Genomic DNA, 16,578 nt, shown 5'->3' on the forward strand with positions numbered 1-16,578 from the left:
TTTATAACTATTCAATAGCAGGAATTCTCCAACAGTGTCATAAAGGGCTCCCCAGTCATGAAAGAAACTGCTGAAGCATCCTCAAGCATGACAGCCAGACAAAGACAATACCTCTTTTAGCTGGTTGTCCTCTCAACCTGAGCATGGGGAAATGAGTTACAAGAAGAAAGGAACCAGAGCCATATCAGCATGCAACAATCTTTACAGCTCTTCACCTCAGGGGCATACCAAATTAAGAAACAATAAGCCATACTTGACCCCACTAGCTATTTCAACTACACAAACATACAATCATTTGAATGGTACTGCTTGGAAATGAGCAAAATGATACTTTATGCCTCAACAAGAGCTACACAAGAGTGAGACTTGGAGGAGTATCCTAGTAACGATCGTTACATGTTTTTTGTTTTGTTTTGAAGCAAAATGCAACTAAAAACTTTTCCAGTTTCTAAAATAGGGCTTTATACATCAAAATTAGCACATTGAACTTAGTCCAATAGCTAAATGGCAGCTGGTGCAATTATTTCAATAGCTGGGTAAAGTGCTGGCCTGATCCATCTCGCTGTTCCACAGCATGACAGGAATCTATTGGATTCCATTGGTCTCCAGGAGGAGATCATCACAATCTGTCTACCACCCCTGCAGGGAATGACTGAAGCTACAAGTACAACCTCATCATGAAAACAGGGTGACATCTACACCCCTCTTTCCAGACCATGCCTTCCTCCCTCTGGAGCAAAAACTGAAATCAATACTGTGCTCTGCCCTATGTGTCGGATCAGTGACAACCTGAGACAGCCTCATGGTTGTCATGGAAGCTATGAAGTCATAAGCCAGAACAATCAAGGTAGCTTCAATATGGATATTCATCAAATACCACATACAAGACCACCTCTGCCAGCTCAGTCAGAGAAGCTGCTGGACAGCAAGGTGGACAGTACACCAGCAACAACTATAGATTACTGTGTCCTTGGCATGATACCAGGTGCAGGACCTCACAGTAAGCTCCAAGACGTGTTCCTCGTGATGGAAGTTCTACGAACCATAGCCACTCCTCTCTTCCATTCTGTCTCCAGTTCCTGCAAGCCAAAGCTTATGTTGCACTGAGTATCCAGGTGAGTGCAGCCGGGTCAGATCAACTCCTTTCAGCACACCCACCCAGGGTTCAAGAATACACACCAGGTCAGCACTCTCATCCAGGAACAAATAATGGATAACAGGTCAGTGAGCACAACAGATAAGCAACCAGGAACCAGCCCATGGCAGTGGTGGGAGCAAGGAACAAGGCGTACATAGGTTTGTCCCCATCTTCCATGGTAACCTATTGCCTCCCGCTACCCATGATCACTGAAACTGGGATGGCATCACCCATGCCCTTCCTTCTCAAACTGCTCCCAAACATATTATGCAAACAACAACAGTCCATCAAGAAAATCTACCACAACCAATTATACATAAACAGAGCTCCCTAGTCCATAAGGGGACTAGGGATTTCTGTTATCAGAGCAGCTTTATAAAACGACACTGCCCAATATAATGAATGGTGCAGCCAAACACAATGATATATAATTTTTTAAAAAGATTTAAAAGAAATGCTTAAAGCTGATATTGTCCAGGTAAACAGTGTGAAAGAAAAAAACCGAAAGCAATGAAACAGAGAACATGTACCACAGTGGTTAAGAGAATCAGGAAGCTTCTAGCTCAAATCTTAACTCAGCCATGAATCACTGTATGACCTCAAAATGACTGATGTGCCATATCTGTGCAGATCTAATGAAGTGCAATGATCACCTTGCCCAAGGGCTAAGCTCAGTCCTTGATACTGTTCACATTTCAGAATAAGGGGGGCGGGTATGTGTCTTACCTTGGAGCCAGGTTTTGTATCTACAGTGGATGTAGTCACTGCAGTAGATGTTTCACTGACCATGCTTGAGGGTCTTTGGTTTATCCGATGCTTGGGCATAAGCGAATTTTGCCTAGGAAAAAAAGAATAGGGCATTTATGACATATTTAAGCTCCCCCACCTCCTGGGGCCTTTTTGCTCTTGTATAAGCATGCCACAAAAGGATAGATGGAACTTGTGAGCTTTTCTACACTTGCGCCAATGCAGTAAACTGTTCACTTACAACACCTTTTATTACAGATCACTGCTAACAGAAGCATGCTCATTAAGTCTGTCCTGCAATCTAAACACTATCCTCTATAGTTCAGCTAACAGATGTGCATTAATTTACTTACATCATATTTAACACATTTATACACTGAAATGATTTTAAGAGCCGAATAAGCTGATATAGTCAGTAACTGTAATTTTCTGCAGAGTGCAAGAAATTTTTATTTAGTTATTTCTGTACATGCAACTGAACAGGACCTAAGAGGGGCACATCAGGCCAACACCAGCTTCAGGCATTACAAAAGCCTGGGGTCCTACCCAATTTGGACTAGCAACTACTTCCTGGTCAAGCTCACTCTCAGCTCTGACAACAACCTGGAGGAGGTAGTCTCCTTCCTGATGAAGCACCTGCTCCGGGGGAGAGTGGTACCCCTAGTGGCCAATCCTGTGTCACAGGTGGCCAAGGATGTGTGGAGATAAAGGGCCACAAGGTTAAGAGCACCGGAGTGTGCAGAGGCTGAAATGAGAATCAACACAGTCAGTAAGCAGAGCACGGGTGGCAAACCTGTGGCTCTCCACAGATGTTGTTGGACTACAACTTTCATCAGTCCCTGGCCAGCATGGCCAATCATCAGGGATGATGCTTTCAATCAGTTTCAGCTGGTGGCCCAGCTGCACACCTATCTGGATAAGGATAGCCTAACTTTTGTTGTCTGGTAACCCCTGGTAACCTCTAGGTTAGATTACTGCAGCACGTTATAAGTGGGCTGCCTCTGAAGATGGTGCAGAATTCAGTGGCCAGGTTGCTTACCGGGGAAAGATGGTTTGAGCATATAATGTCAATCCTGATCCAACTGCACTGGCTGCCAGTTAGTTTTTGGGTCCAAATGTAAATGCTGATTTTGACCTCTAAAACTTTAAATGGCTGAGGACCGCAATACATTAAGGACTGCTTCTCCCCAAATGAACCAAGCCAGAGCCTGCAATCATCATCTGGGGCCCTTCTTCATATGCCTCTTCTGCAAGAGGTTTGTTATTATGGTATGTATTTCTGTGTTTTAATATTGTATTTATTTATTTATTTACTTAAATGATATTTATTGAAGTTTCAGATAATACAAAAAAGAAAAAAGAAAAAGAAAAAAAAAGAAAAACAGTCAACCTTAACAATCCTTTTTTTCAATAACTTCTTTTCTGCGACTTCCCCTCACCTCCCCTTCTTGTCTTCCTTATCCAGATATTTATTCAACAAGTTCTTGTTCTTAAATTTTTAACCCTAATTTGTTATTATGTCTAATTCAATTTATATATCAAATTTTAACTTGTATACATTAATCATTATGCTTAAAGACTTTTTCTAAGGTCGACCCTGTTTCCCTTGCACGAATTCCCCGTTTTTACACTAATAGCAATACAAAAAAAGAAACAATAGAAAGAATCGAAAACATACTTGTGCACCCTTCGGATTTCCAGATCCCACCCTCCCCTTCCCGGTTTCAATCCCCAAACCATTGTCCAATTGTCCTTATGCTATCAGCCTGGATTCCTCACATCAAAAGCCCTTAAATCTTTCTCAGTTCCTTTCTGCCGGTTTTTTTGAAAGTCCTTTGTAATAACCACCGAGTCTCGGAAGGGCTCTATCCCAAAAATGTCCATGTTCCATCCGGCCGGGCCTCCAGATTTAAAGGTGGAGCTCAAAACTTGTTTCTTAATCTTTATAAGTCCAAATGTCCCAAATTCTTCAGCTCTCCACAAAGGGAGAACTTTCCATTCTTCCTTCTTCAGCTCAAACCAAATTTTCATCATCCAGTCCTCTTTTTCTTTTATATCCATCTTGACAGGCCTCCGGTTCCCTTTTGCCTTCTGCAACATGTCAGCCCCTCCTTCCTGATGCTCCTGTTCAGCAAATATCTCTTTCTGCACTTTTTCTTGTTCAGCTGCCTGGGCTGTAGACAAAACATGGCTCTGCTGTACCAATTTTCTCACGAGAAAAGCAACCTCTTCCAGATCAGGTAGTATTTTTCGACCTATTTCCATTCTTGTAGTGTCCCTGAATCCCCTCTAGAGGGATTCTGGTTATTAAGTATTCCTTACACTTCCAGCCCAAAAGTCCAATTAGCTTGTTTCAATTCTTCTTTATTTTCAACAATTTCTCACTATATTGTAACAAATGTAACCAGCAAAGGCATCAGAAACAAAGTTCTCTACTTTTCCCCACTTTGACAGCTAATTTGACAGCTGTCAAAGTCTTCTATGTCTCCTCAGCAGGCTCCTCTCACGGATCGCTCCCAGGTCTCGGGGGGGGGGGCACTTTAGCTCTCAAAGTTAGCTCTTATCCTCCAGCACAGTTACTTATACTGTCAATTCGTGCAATTAATAGTTTAATCCATTTAAAAAGGAGATATTCTCTCGACCTTAAATATATAGTCCTTGCTTCAGATTGTTTACAAGACTGGGGAGACGGACTTCCTCTTTGGTCTTCCCCGGTCGTGCCAAATTAAAAAAAAAAAAATTCTTTTATAAGTCCAATTTCCGTATTACTCACAGGTTGTTGCTTTTAGTCCAAATGTTCATAGGAAAAAGTCAGCGTTCTCAGTCGAACGGCATGCGGCTTCGCTCGTCAGGGGAAGCAGAAGACTCACAGCACCACGCCGCTCCCGTCCCCCGCTCCGCAGCCTTTAAAAAGGCTCCGTCGCGGGTCGGGGGGGCGCAAAACGGTGCCCGCCAATTCACCAGGTCCACGGGCTTCCGCGCCCGTGGTTTTTGAGGGTCCCCGCGTCGCCGGCGCGGCAGGACCCGACCCCTGTCAAGCAGATTCCCTCCGGAGCTCGGAGGGAATCCGCCATTCGGCTGTGGCGCCAACCCGGAAGTGTTTTAATATTGTAAACCACTGTGTGATCTTTGGATGAAGGGCAGTACAGAAATAATAATAATAATAATAATAATAATAATAATAATAATAATAATAATTGTTAAGAAGATACAGCTAAAACCACACATCAATGTTATAAAAAATAAATTAAATAAGTTAAGAAAACTAATTAAGGGAACAGGAGCAGGTAAGCAGCGCCTACTTTAGAGATGAGGTCAGTGAGTGCCACATGAGTTTTTGTTGCTACTAGTTAATGCAAAGCCAGTATTAAATAAAACATCAACCATTCAGGATTCATTTCAGCATGAGACCTAGTTCACTCAGGTGTTTCAGTTAGTGGTTGCTCAGATGATTTCACACTGCAAGCAGTAACCAAGGCTATTATGGGCAAGAAATTTTGAGCTAGGTTCAATTCATGAGCCATGGAAATTGAATGTTCTTGCCATTAGCAATTATTTGGAACTCCAGCAAGTACAAAACAGGGAAGCTGACTTACTGACTCATAATATCATCTTGACTACATGATCCTCTACATGTCAAATTTAAAAAGTAAAGCACACTTTTCTGCTGGTGGCTGTCTTATAAATTTCCACTACAAAAACTCAAGTGTGTTTATTTGCATTAGAAAGCCGGGAACACACACACACATATATACATATATACACATAAGCTTTCATACCAGGGCAGCTTAGAAACTAGAAAAGCAGCAAGTGAAATAAATGCCTTTAGCTACCAAGTCTCTGAATGCCAGGAGATAACAGACAAGTGTGTGATTTCCCACATTCATATTTGTAAGACTGATCATGTTGCCTCTTCATTTTTCCATTAACTATATCAAGACTCTTGATTTTTCCTGCAGATATGAAACCATTCTTATAGCTTCTCTCTTCCCAGAGCATCCCCATTGTTATGACAAATCATGTGAAATATTTCATTTTATAGAATAAATATAAAACCAAGAATTTCTACTGAAAGGATAGACAGATGAGAAGAAAGTTCCAGCCAACTTAATGATGGCAAGGGTGGAATTTTAATTAATTTAAAAGAAAATTTTATTCCAATTTCTAATAGTGGAGTGTGGTTTTTTGGAAGCTGAACAGTACAATTCACTGACATACAAAAACATGCAAATAACCAAAACACAAACCTGCCCTATTTTACGGAAGGAATGTTAAATATAAGATCATGTTTACCTTTATGTTCAGGGAATTAAAGCAGCTAATTCTTTAAATGGAATACTATGAACTTTTATGAAGGATGAAAACTCAGCACACAGTAGAGGAGGAGCTTTCTAACTGTTATAGCTCATTACACTTAATAAATGGCACATTTTAATATCCCATCTGTATGCTAAACACAATGAGCATACTCAGCTTCTTCCTTTGACATCTGCCCATTGTGTTTTCCTTGCTGTGCACAGAAAGAAAAATAGGATTTCTTATTTCACACCCATTGAACTTTATCTTAAGTGGAATAATAATTTCAAGTGCTGGACTTTATGAGTTTTAGCTGCATGGGGATACCTTTCTTCTCTTGGAGCTACATTTTAAGTAAAAAACCCAGGTGCTGGAGCTGCCTGAGAAATTGAGCTGTCAGTTTGCAGTTTGCAGTTTGGATACTTTGAATCTGAACTTTGAAACAATCTGAGAGAGTCTGAACTTGTTACTTTGAAGCATTTAGACTACCAGTATGCACCACTAGAAACACTGTTGCTGTTAAATACTAAATCCTAACTCTGCTGGAATTTTTTTTTTTATTGAAGGCTCTTGGACTTTGAAATCTGACTTTATTAACTTTAGTGGAATTGATCTCTTCCTCAGAAACATTTTAAACTCCCCCTAGAGGATTTGGGACTTACAGCAGTGACTTTTATTTTACTTTCCTTTTCCCGGCCCTCTGTTTGACTGTTACCATCTGGGCCGCTGCTTTCTCATGGGAACAACTCAGCTTGACCTTGACTTTTAGATAACTTTGGAATGAGTGGTGCAAGAAGGAGAGGAAGGGCTAGACAAACAACTTTGACAACTTTAACCGCAGCCTCACAGACACGTAGATCATCTGTGCCTACCTTGCCCTCTGAGGAAGAAGCTGCTTCTCTGCCAAGGGCAGGGGAGGGAGAAACTGAGGAATTACAATTGGAAGATATGGCCTCAGGGGCAAGCACTGCTATTTTAGAGAAAATTTTTGAAAAATTGGAATCTCTGGACAAGAAAGTAAAATCTTTGGACAAGAAGGCCGATGAGCAAACATATAAAATTGACCAAAACACAGAATGTTTAAATAAATTAACTGGACAAGTAGCACAGAATACACAAGCAATTGGAGAATTGAAGGAGGCTGCAGGGGAAAATCGGAAATTGGCTGAAGATACCAGCCAAAAACTTGAAAATTTAGAACAAGAGGTAAGACTACTCTGCAAACAAGTAGGTGAACACCAGACCTATCTTTCGATGATCGAACTGCGGAACCGGGAGAGTAATTTAAGGATAAGGGCGATACCAGAAGTGGAAGAAGGCAACCTAGCTGAGTTTTTGACTAAAGAATTCTCCAAATTTTGGAACTTAGAGGAAAAGGATTTTAAAATTATTTCAGCTTTCAGGCTTGGAAGACTTATAAAGAAAGAGAAGCCCAGAGATTGTTTGATAATATTGAGGTCAAAGGAGGAAAGGGACAAGATTCTGGGCCTACACTACGGAAAGTCACTGGACATATCGGACAAAAGAATTGAGATTTACAAGGACATTCCTAAACAACTGTTGGATCTTAGATCTAACTATTTGGAGCTGACAAGATTGCTAAGGAACAACTCAATCATCTTTAGGTGGGAATTTCCCCAAGGATTATCTTTCACCTTTAGAGGGAAGAAGATTAAAATCAGAACATTGGAAGATAGAGATAAGTTTCTGAACGCATACGGAGAGGACCTTCACAAAGGAACTGAGCTACTTCCAGGGCCTGAAACACCAGAGGTACCTGCACTCTTGGATCTTGAAGACCCAGTGAATAAGGTACCACCCCCCGAAAAGTAACCAGATTTATTCAGGATGTCTCTGCAACTTTTGAGCTGGAATATTAATGGTTGTAACATCCCGGAAAAAAGGAGGAAAATTTTTCACATATTAAAAAAAGAACAATTGGACATTATTTGCTTACAAGAAACACATGTGACTAGGCTCCATAGAAAGGTGTTAATAAACAAAAGACTTGGCCAAGAATTTATATCTTCGGATAAAGTAAAGAAGCGAGGGGTGGTGATATATGCAAAAGAGAGCCTGTCACCTAAATTTTTATTCAAAGATGAACATGGAAGAATTCTAGCAATTGAGATACAACATCAAGGAGAAAAGATTCTGATACTAGGAATTTATGCACCAAATGACGGGAAATCGGAATTTTATAAGAAGTTACATGAGATTATGCTGGACTATCTGGACTACAACAACATCATTATGATGGGAGATAAGAATGGGGTCGTATCGACTAACATGGATAAGTCACAAAACCAAAATGTTACAAAAGACGGCAGACTACCAAAGACTTTTTTTGAAATGACAGACAATATGGACTGGATTGACATTTGGAGAACCAAGAACCCCCTGGGAAGAGAGGGAACATTCTTCTCTGAAGCCCAGCTGACTTGGACAAGAATCGACCAAATATGGATAACTAGAGGTCTGGCACCCAAGGTTAGAAAAGTGGAAATCTGCCCAAAGACCTGCTCCGACCATAATGCACTGAAGATGGACATGACACTACTGCCAACCGGTTCCTTTAGATGGAAGATGAATGACAACTTGTTTAGAGATCAGGAGATTATTAAGAAGGCCCAAAAAGCTTTGAAGGATTACTTTGAGATAAACATGAGCACTACGGTGGAAAAAAGAACTATCTGGGATGCAAGCAAAGCTGTGATGAGGGGGTTCTTGATACAACAGAACGCTGTAAAGAAAAGGATACAAAATGAAAGGAAAGACAAGACCCTGCAGAAAATCAAAGAACTAGAGAAGAAGTTAAGATCAAATCCGAAGTCACAGCCGATTCTGAGAGAAATTAAATTCTACCAAGCACAATATTCTAAACTGATAAACCAGGAAATAGAGTGGAAAATTAAATTAATGAAACAAAAAACTTTTGAATCGGCGAATAAATGTGGGAAACTGCTTGTGTGGCAGCTGAAGAAGAGACAAAAATTAAATACAGTTACAAATCTAGAAATCGAAGGAAGAAATATTCAGAACCCCATGGAAATCAGAAAGTGCTTCCAGAGATATTTCAAAAAATTATATACTCAAGGGCCGCAAGACGAGGTTGAGATTAAACAATTTTTGGAAAGAAATGGATTAACAAAATTGTCACAAAAGAACAGATCAATCCTGAACAACAAAATAACACGAGAAGAGATTGAACAAGCCATTGAGAACATGCAATTGGGCAAATCTCCAGGGCCAGACGGCCTGACCTCCAAGTATTATAAGACATTAAAAGACTACCTGATTCAACCAATGATGGAGGTCTGCAACGAAATTATGGAGGGGAAGAGGGCGCCGGAATCGTGGAAGGAAGCTTTTATCACATTGATACCAAAACTGGAAACTGAAAAGACACAACTCAAGAACTATCGTCCCATTTCCCTTTTAAATGTGGATTACAAAATATTTGCAGATGTTTTGGCAAGCAGACTTAAAAGAGTTTTGAACGAGGTAATCCATAAAGACCAAGCAGGCTTTCTCCCAGGTAGACACATGTTTGCTAATACAAGGAACATTATTGACATTTTGGAACTTTTACAAACAGATATAAACACAAAAGCAGTGTTAATTTTTATAGATGCGGAGAAGGCCTTTGATAATATTTCTTGGAAATTTATGAAGGGAAATTTAAAAGAAATGGGAGTGGGACGAGGGTTTGAGAATGGGATTGGTGCAATATATTCAGAACAAAAGGCTAAATTGATAGTTAACAATGTGGTTACAGAAGAGTTCAAAATTGAGAAAGGAACACGACAAGGCTGCCCGATTTCCCCCCTGTTATTTATTTCGGTTCTGGAGGTGCTCTTGAACATGATCAGAGGGGACCGGTTGGTGGAAGGGATTCAGGTCGGAGCGAAACAATATAAACTTAAAGCTTTTGCAGATGACCTAGTTTTGACCCTGCAGGAGCCAGAATCTAGTACGAAAAGAATATTACAACTGATTCAGGACTTTGGTCGGGTGGCGGGATTTAAATTAAACAAACAGAAAACCAAGGTGTTGGGAAAAAATTTGACAGATACAGAGTCAGAACGGTTTCAGAGAGAAACAGAACTAACTGTTGTTAAAAAAGTAAAGTACCTAGGGGTAAACATAACAACCAAAAATCTGAGTCTATTTAAGGATAATTATGAAAAATGTTGGTCTGAAATTAAGAGAGACTTGGACAGTTGGACAAAACTGAAGCTTTCTTTGTTAGGCCGAATTGCTGCTATTAAGATGAATGTATTGCCAAAAATGTTGTTTTTGTTTCAAACACTACAGATTGTGGACAAGACGGAGTGCTTCCGGAAGTGGCAGAAAGATATATCTAGATTTGTCTGGCAGGGCAAGAAGCCCAGAATTAAGTTTAAGATATTAACAGACGCGAAAGAAAGAGGGGGCTTTGCCCTGCCAGACTTAAAGTTGTACTATAAAGCCGCAGCTTTCTGCTGGCTAAAAGACTGGTGTCAGAGTCACCCGTGGTCCCAGCTCACAAGAGACCAAAGTCCATTCCAGCTTATGTACAAAAGCTTTTATTGAAGAACATTAGTAGCTTTACATCCGAGGTCCGTGACCCTACGTCTGTTACCCTTAGACCGCTGAAGTCCCCTCTGAGTCACTCCCGCCTCGACACCAGTTTAAGAGGCTTGTACTGGTCCACCTCTTTCTCTCTTTCCTTTTCCGCAGGGTCTTTCTGCCCCCCTGTGTTCTCTCCCTTCGGGACTCTCCAGAGGCTGAATCCTCTGCTGCCTCCTCCCCCCTCCTTCGGGCTTTGGGACCAGGCTCCTCCCCAGGACTCTCTTCATTTCCGCGCGCCTCCCATTTTGAACTTGGCGCGCGTACGTTGCTCCTGACCTTCCTTTCGACAGTTACACTGCCCTCGATACTACTTTCCTCCCCTTCCGGCAGGACGTTTTGCCCTGATCTCCTTCCCCTCTCTGCTTCCTGTTCTGCTCCTTCTGACACACTGGTCACTCCTCCCCCCTCACTCCGTTCCAGCGGAGCAGCCGGTCTCGCTCTCCAACTCCCACTGGGGGTTCCCCCTTCGTTTCCCTGCTCCTGACTGCTTCCCCCTCTAGCTCCCCTTGGCTTGACCAGAGGGGCTCCCTTTTGGGAGTCCTCCGATTCACTGGACGGACTCATGGACAATCTTGGGTCATTGTCATCCTCTTCCTCGTCAGTCTGGAATCCTTCCCCCTCACTCTGCGTCTCTCTCCCTGAACCCCTGACATCCATCCCCCCCTCGAAGCCCCCCCTTCCCCCCTCCCGGCCCTCGGAGGCAGGTCGTGGGAGCCGCAGCTCCTCGGAGGTAGATGCAGGATACAGTTCGTTTGCTTCAATGTCCTCTGCTAGCAGCTCGGTGTATGTGTGTTCGAATGCGGGTTCTTCACCCAAGGTGTTCTCGGCTCCCTCTTCCATTGCTACTTCGTCTGGTGCTGCCTGCCAAGGCCCCGTCAGCCATTTCTTGCGCCAGTCGTCCTCTGGTTGCTCATCCCACCAGTAAGAGGGTTCTGTGTCTCCCCCCGAACACGATCCCCTGGGCGGGCTTGATTCTGGCGTTCTCTCCTCGGCAGAAGAAAAGCCCCTGAAAGTACTGTCTGAAAGTGTGGGCGTAAAGAGCCAGTCATCAAAATACTCGGCTGGCATGGGTCTATGCGGGAAAAGTGCATGGAACTCGTCTTTCAGAAGAGGTTCGTCTAAAGCGTAGTCCGGCACCCAAATATTGGCACTGGCCGGGGTACCCTCTCTGGCTAGAAAGTATTCTACTCCCTCTACCCCCCATCTTGAGTCCAGGATCTCAGTGACCTCGTTGAGTGGTTCGGCCCTGGGCGCCCCCTCCCTCTCGGGTGACTGAGTGCGTGCGTGCGGTACTGTTTCAGACTCCTGAAACCTGTGCGGGGTCTTGTAGGGAGTGAGCACCGACCTATGAAAGACCGGGTGCACTCTGGAACCTTCGGGGAGGGCCAGTCGAAAAGCTACAGGGTTAATCCTAGCCTCCACCTGGTATGGCCCTAGCTGCCTGTGTCCCAGCTTCTTCTTAGCCAACGACCTGGCTGGCATCGCTTGGGCCGCTAACCATACCCAGTCCCCCACCTGGATGTCCTCTCCCACTCTCCTGTTTTTGTCTGCCTGCACCTTATATGCTTGTTTGGCTAGCTCCAAATGTCTCCGCAGCTCCTCGTGCACCTCTTGCAGTTCTGCTGCGAACTGGTCGGCTTCTTGCGTCACCCCCTCTCCCGGTGTTACGAACCCCGGGAAGGTTCTGGGATGACGACCATTGTTCGCGAAGAACGGCGTCACCCCCGTCGACGCGTGCTTCGTGTTGTTGTAGGCAAACTCCGCCATCGGCAGGTAGTCCACCCACGCCGCCGGGCGCTGATTGGCGTAACATCTCAGGTACTGCTGCATGATCGCGTTGACTCTCTCTGCTTGGCCGTTGGTCTGCGGATGCCTTGCCGACGTTAGGTTGATCTTGACATGCAGGATACCTAGAAGCTTCCGCCAAAAAGTAGAAACAAATTGGCGCCCCCTATCGGACAGGATGGATTGTGGCAGCCCATGCACCTTGAACACGTGATCGATGAAGAGTTTGGCGGTCTGTTCCGCCGTCGCCACCTTCACGCAAGGAATGAAGTGCGCCATCTTGGTGAACAGGTCCACCACCACCAGCACCGCCGTCTTGCCTCTGGAGCTGGGCAGGTCAGTGATGAAGTCCAGCGCCACCCTCTCCCACGGTTGCTGTGGCGTCTCCAGCGGTTCCAGTAACCCCGCTGGCTTCCGGTGCACTGGCTTGGACCTCTGACAAGTGTCACACCTGGCGACGTAATCCGCTATCTCTCCCCGCATCTGGGGCCACCAAAAGTCCCTGGCCACCAGTTCTATTGTCTTCTCCTTGCCGAAGTGTCCCGCACTGGGGGCGTCGTGCAACTGCTGCAGAACCCTCGCGCGGAGCTCTTCGCCCGGTACGTAGAGGGCACCTTTGTGAGTTAACAGCCCGTCGCGTAATTGGAACTCATCTTCTCTCTGCGAACCCCTGCGCAGCGCCTCCATCTTGGATTGTGCAAATCGATCTACTTGCAACGCACGTCGCACCGCGTCCAGGTCGACTGCGATGGTAGCGCACGTCCACGCCTGCGGTGCGAAAATGTGCTTGGCTGCCACTGGCGCTGCTTCCTCGAGATATTGCGGTTTCCTGGAGAGCGCGTCGGCTATAACGTTGGATTCTCCCGGGATGTATTCTATCCTGAAGTCGAAATCCGCGAAGAATTCAGCCCAGCGCATGTGTCTTTGGCTCTGGAGCTTCGCCGTGCGCCAATACTCTAAGTTCTTGTGATCTGTGCGGACCTGCACTGTGTGCTTGGCACCTATGAGGAAGTGTCGCCACGCTTTGAAGGCAGCGTGGATGGCCAACAGCTCTCTGTCCCATATGGTGTAGTTTTGCTCCGCCTTGCTGAGCTTTCGGGAGTAAAAGGCACAGGGTCTCCAATTTCCTTGGGAATCTTCTTGCAGGAGCACGGCTCCCACCGCTCTGTCTGAGGCGTCGGTCTCTACTCGCATGGGTCTGCCCGGATTCACGTGCATCAGCTGCTCCTCGGAAGCGAAGAGGCTTTTAAGCTTCCTAAAAGAGCGCTCCGCCTGTTCCGTCCAAGCGAACTTCTTCTTCTTGGAACTGAGTGTGTCCGTGATTGCTGCCGTCTCCTTTGCAAAACCCCTGATGAATTTGCGGTAGAAATTGGCGAACCCGACAAATCTCTGGACCTCCTTCCGATTGCGTGGGCTCTTCCAGTCTAACACGGCGCGGACCTTGACGCTGTCCATGGCCAGCCCCTTGTCAGACAGCTTGTAGCCGAGGAAATCCACCTCCGTCACATCAAACTGGCATTTCTCCAACTTGGCGTAGAGCCTGTGTTCTCGCAATCTCTGCAGGACCTCCTTCACGTCTCTTTCATGAGCCTCCTGCGATTCCGAAAAGATCAGGATGTCGTCGAGGAAACACACACACTTCTTGTAGAGGAGCCCCGCCAGCACGTGATGCATAAAGGCTTGGAAGACGTGAGATCCATTTTGGAGACCAAACGGCATAACTCTGTATTCATACGTGCCCAGAGGCGTGAACATGGCCGTCTTCCACTCATCACCCTCCCGGATACGGATGAGATTATACGCTCCACGCAGATCCAACTTGGTGAAGATCTTCCCCTTCCGCACGGTCGCTAGGAGGTCATCAATCTTGGGCATGGGGAAGGCCTTGGGCTTGGTCATGGAATTTATGGCCCTGAAATCCACAATGAGTCTTTTCTGGGGCGTGTCTTTCTTCTTTACAAAAAACACAGGACTGCCTCCCACTGCTTTGGACTCCCGGATGAATCCACGCTTCAAATTATGCTCTATGAACTCCCTGAGTTCTTGCATCTCGTCCTCAGACATGGAATACAGCTTCGCAGTCGGCAGCTGCGCCCCCGGCAACAGGTCGATCGCGCAATCGTAAGGTCTGTGGGGCGGCAGCCGGTCAGCTTCCTTCTCGCAGAAAACCTCCAGGAAACTCTCGTACTTGCGAGGAACTGCCTGCGCCATGCCAAGTTGCAGCTGCTGCTCCGCCCCTTCCTCCTGGCTGGACTGGATACAATGTTGAGCACAGTACGATGAGCAAAAGGTGATCTGCCGTTGGTACCACGCTATCGCAGGACTGTGTCTCTCCAGCCAACTCATGCCTAGTACTATAGGCGTGTCCGACAGGCGGGTGACATTGAAGCTGATGACTTCTCTATGATGTCCAATCCGCATCTCCATGGGGGGCGTCTGTTGCACAACTTGTCCTCCCAGCAATTTCCTGCCATCAACCGTGACTACGTTTAGAGGCGTTGTCGCGGGCAGAAGCGTTATGCGATGCTGCTTGACGAAATGCACCTCCACAAAGTCCGCGTTGCTCCCAGAATCGATTGTGATGGGGACTTCCAGGGTGGTTCCGTTCGGCAACTGGAGTGTTGCAGTGAGCTGCACCGTTGGCTTGGGTGGTAAAGGGTCTGTACGTTGCAAAGGCACTGGGGACTGCTCTACAGATTCGCCTGGCTGAGCCCCAGCAGCTCTGCTTCCAGCCAGGCACTGTCGTTTCCCTGAGGCTGCTCCTCTTGCATCACTTCTGCTGCCACTGTTGCTAAGGCTGCAGTGTGCTTCTGGGGCCTCTGGGGGCACTCTTTCGCCATGTGTTGTGCACTGTCACAGATGTAACATTTCCTGTTCCCTCTAGGAGGCTTCGCCTTTACTGCACCGGATGCGTGGACTCTGGCTGTTGCTTGAGCCTTAGCACCACCAATTTCCATCGGTTCCTCCCCCTGCCGCGCCAGAGGCGAGGGATGTGCCTGACTGAAATCTCTGGGGAGAAAAGGAGGCGTCCTTGCCGGTGCACGCGCCTGGCGTCCCTCCTCATTGTGCCAAGGACGTTCTTCGTGCCGTACCCCTATTGCGAGAGCCCTCTGCACGACGTCCTCCAGGGTCTGAGGTCTGTCTCCCCTGGCAAGTTCATCTTTTATGGGGCCGCTGAGACCCTCCCAGAACAAATCTCTCACTGGTTTGCAGTCCTTCTCCCAGCCTAATACAGTCAGTAAGGCGAAAAATCGCGAATGATACTGACGCACAGTGGCTCTCCCTTGCCGCAACCCGTGCATTTCCCTGCGTGCAAGATCAAGATCCACGGTTGACTGGAAACAAGCGTCCATCGCTTTAATAAATTCATCAGAATCGCGGCGGGCGGGGCCGTCTTCACGCCACAAATTGCGCAACCAAGCTCTTGCCTCCCCATGCAAATGAGACACAATAAACCCCACTTTCTCCTCTTCATCTTTAAAGTCATTACGAAGCAAATGCAGTGCATACAAGACGTCTGCTCTGAAACTTGGGTAGTGCTTTAGGTTCCCATCGAAGTGGGTGACTAGACTGCCCCCCCGCCTTCCAAGTCCAATTCCCTCCGATCTGGACGCTGGGAACCCTTCCCTGCTTGCACGCTCCCACCTTATTTGCAGGTCCTGGCAGCGCTTCTCCGCTTCATCACTCTTCTTCTGAGATGCAATGACTGCAGCGGTGAGTTCCGTAACTGCGTTTCGCAGTGTTGTCAGCTGCTCCTCCGCACTCATGGCTGCCACCGTTCGTGAGCTTTGCAAAAAAAAATTTTGCGTTCTTGGAGAGGGGACTTGCTGTCAGAGTCACCCGTGGTCCCAGCTCACAAGAGACCAAAGTCCATTCCAGCTTATGTACAAAAGCTTTTATTGAAGAACATTAGTAGCTTTACATCCGAGGTCCGTGACCCTACGTCTGTTACCCTTAGACCGCTGAAGTCCCCTCTGAGTCACTCCCGCCTCGACACC

General features: G+C 46.0%; 1 protein-coding gene across 12 annotated transcripts in view; it reads right to left on the minus strand.

The window, feature by feature from the left end:
* Nucleotides 1–16,578, minus strand: part of PLEKHA7 (pleckstrin homology domain containing A7) — a 172,464-nt gene that overhangs the window by 66,800 nt on the left and 89,086 nt on the right. For all 12 annotated transcript variants that reach the window (XR_014151124.1, XM_081840187.1, XM_081840185.1 and 9 more), the window contains one exon: nucleotides 1,865–1,976. Coding sequence is in view for 11 of the 12 variants with exons in the window: in XM_081840187.1 (XP_081696313.1) it covers nucleotides 1,865–1,976 (112 nt within the window). In the remaining variant the exon portion in view is untranslated. The remainder of the gene's footprint in view (nucleotides 1–1,864; nucleotides 1,977–16,578) is intronic.

This window comes from Podarcis erhardii (assembly GCF_964252035.2).
Source record: "Podarcis erhardii genome assembly, chromosome: 1".
NCBI classification, from domain to species: Eukaryota; Metazoa; Chordata; class Lepidosauria; order Squamata; family Lacertidae; genus Podarcis; species Podarcis erhardii.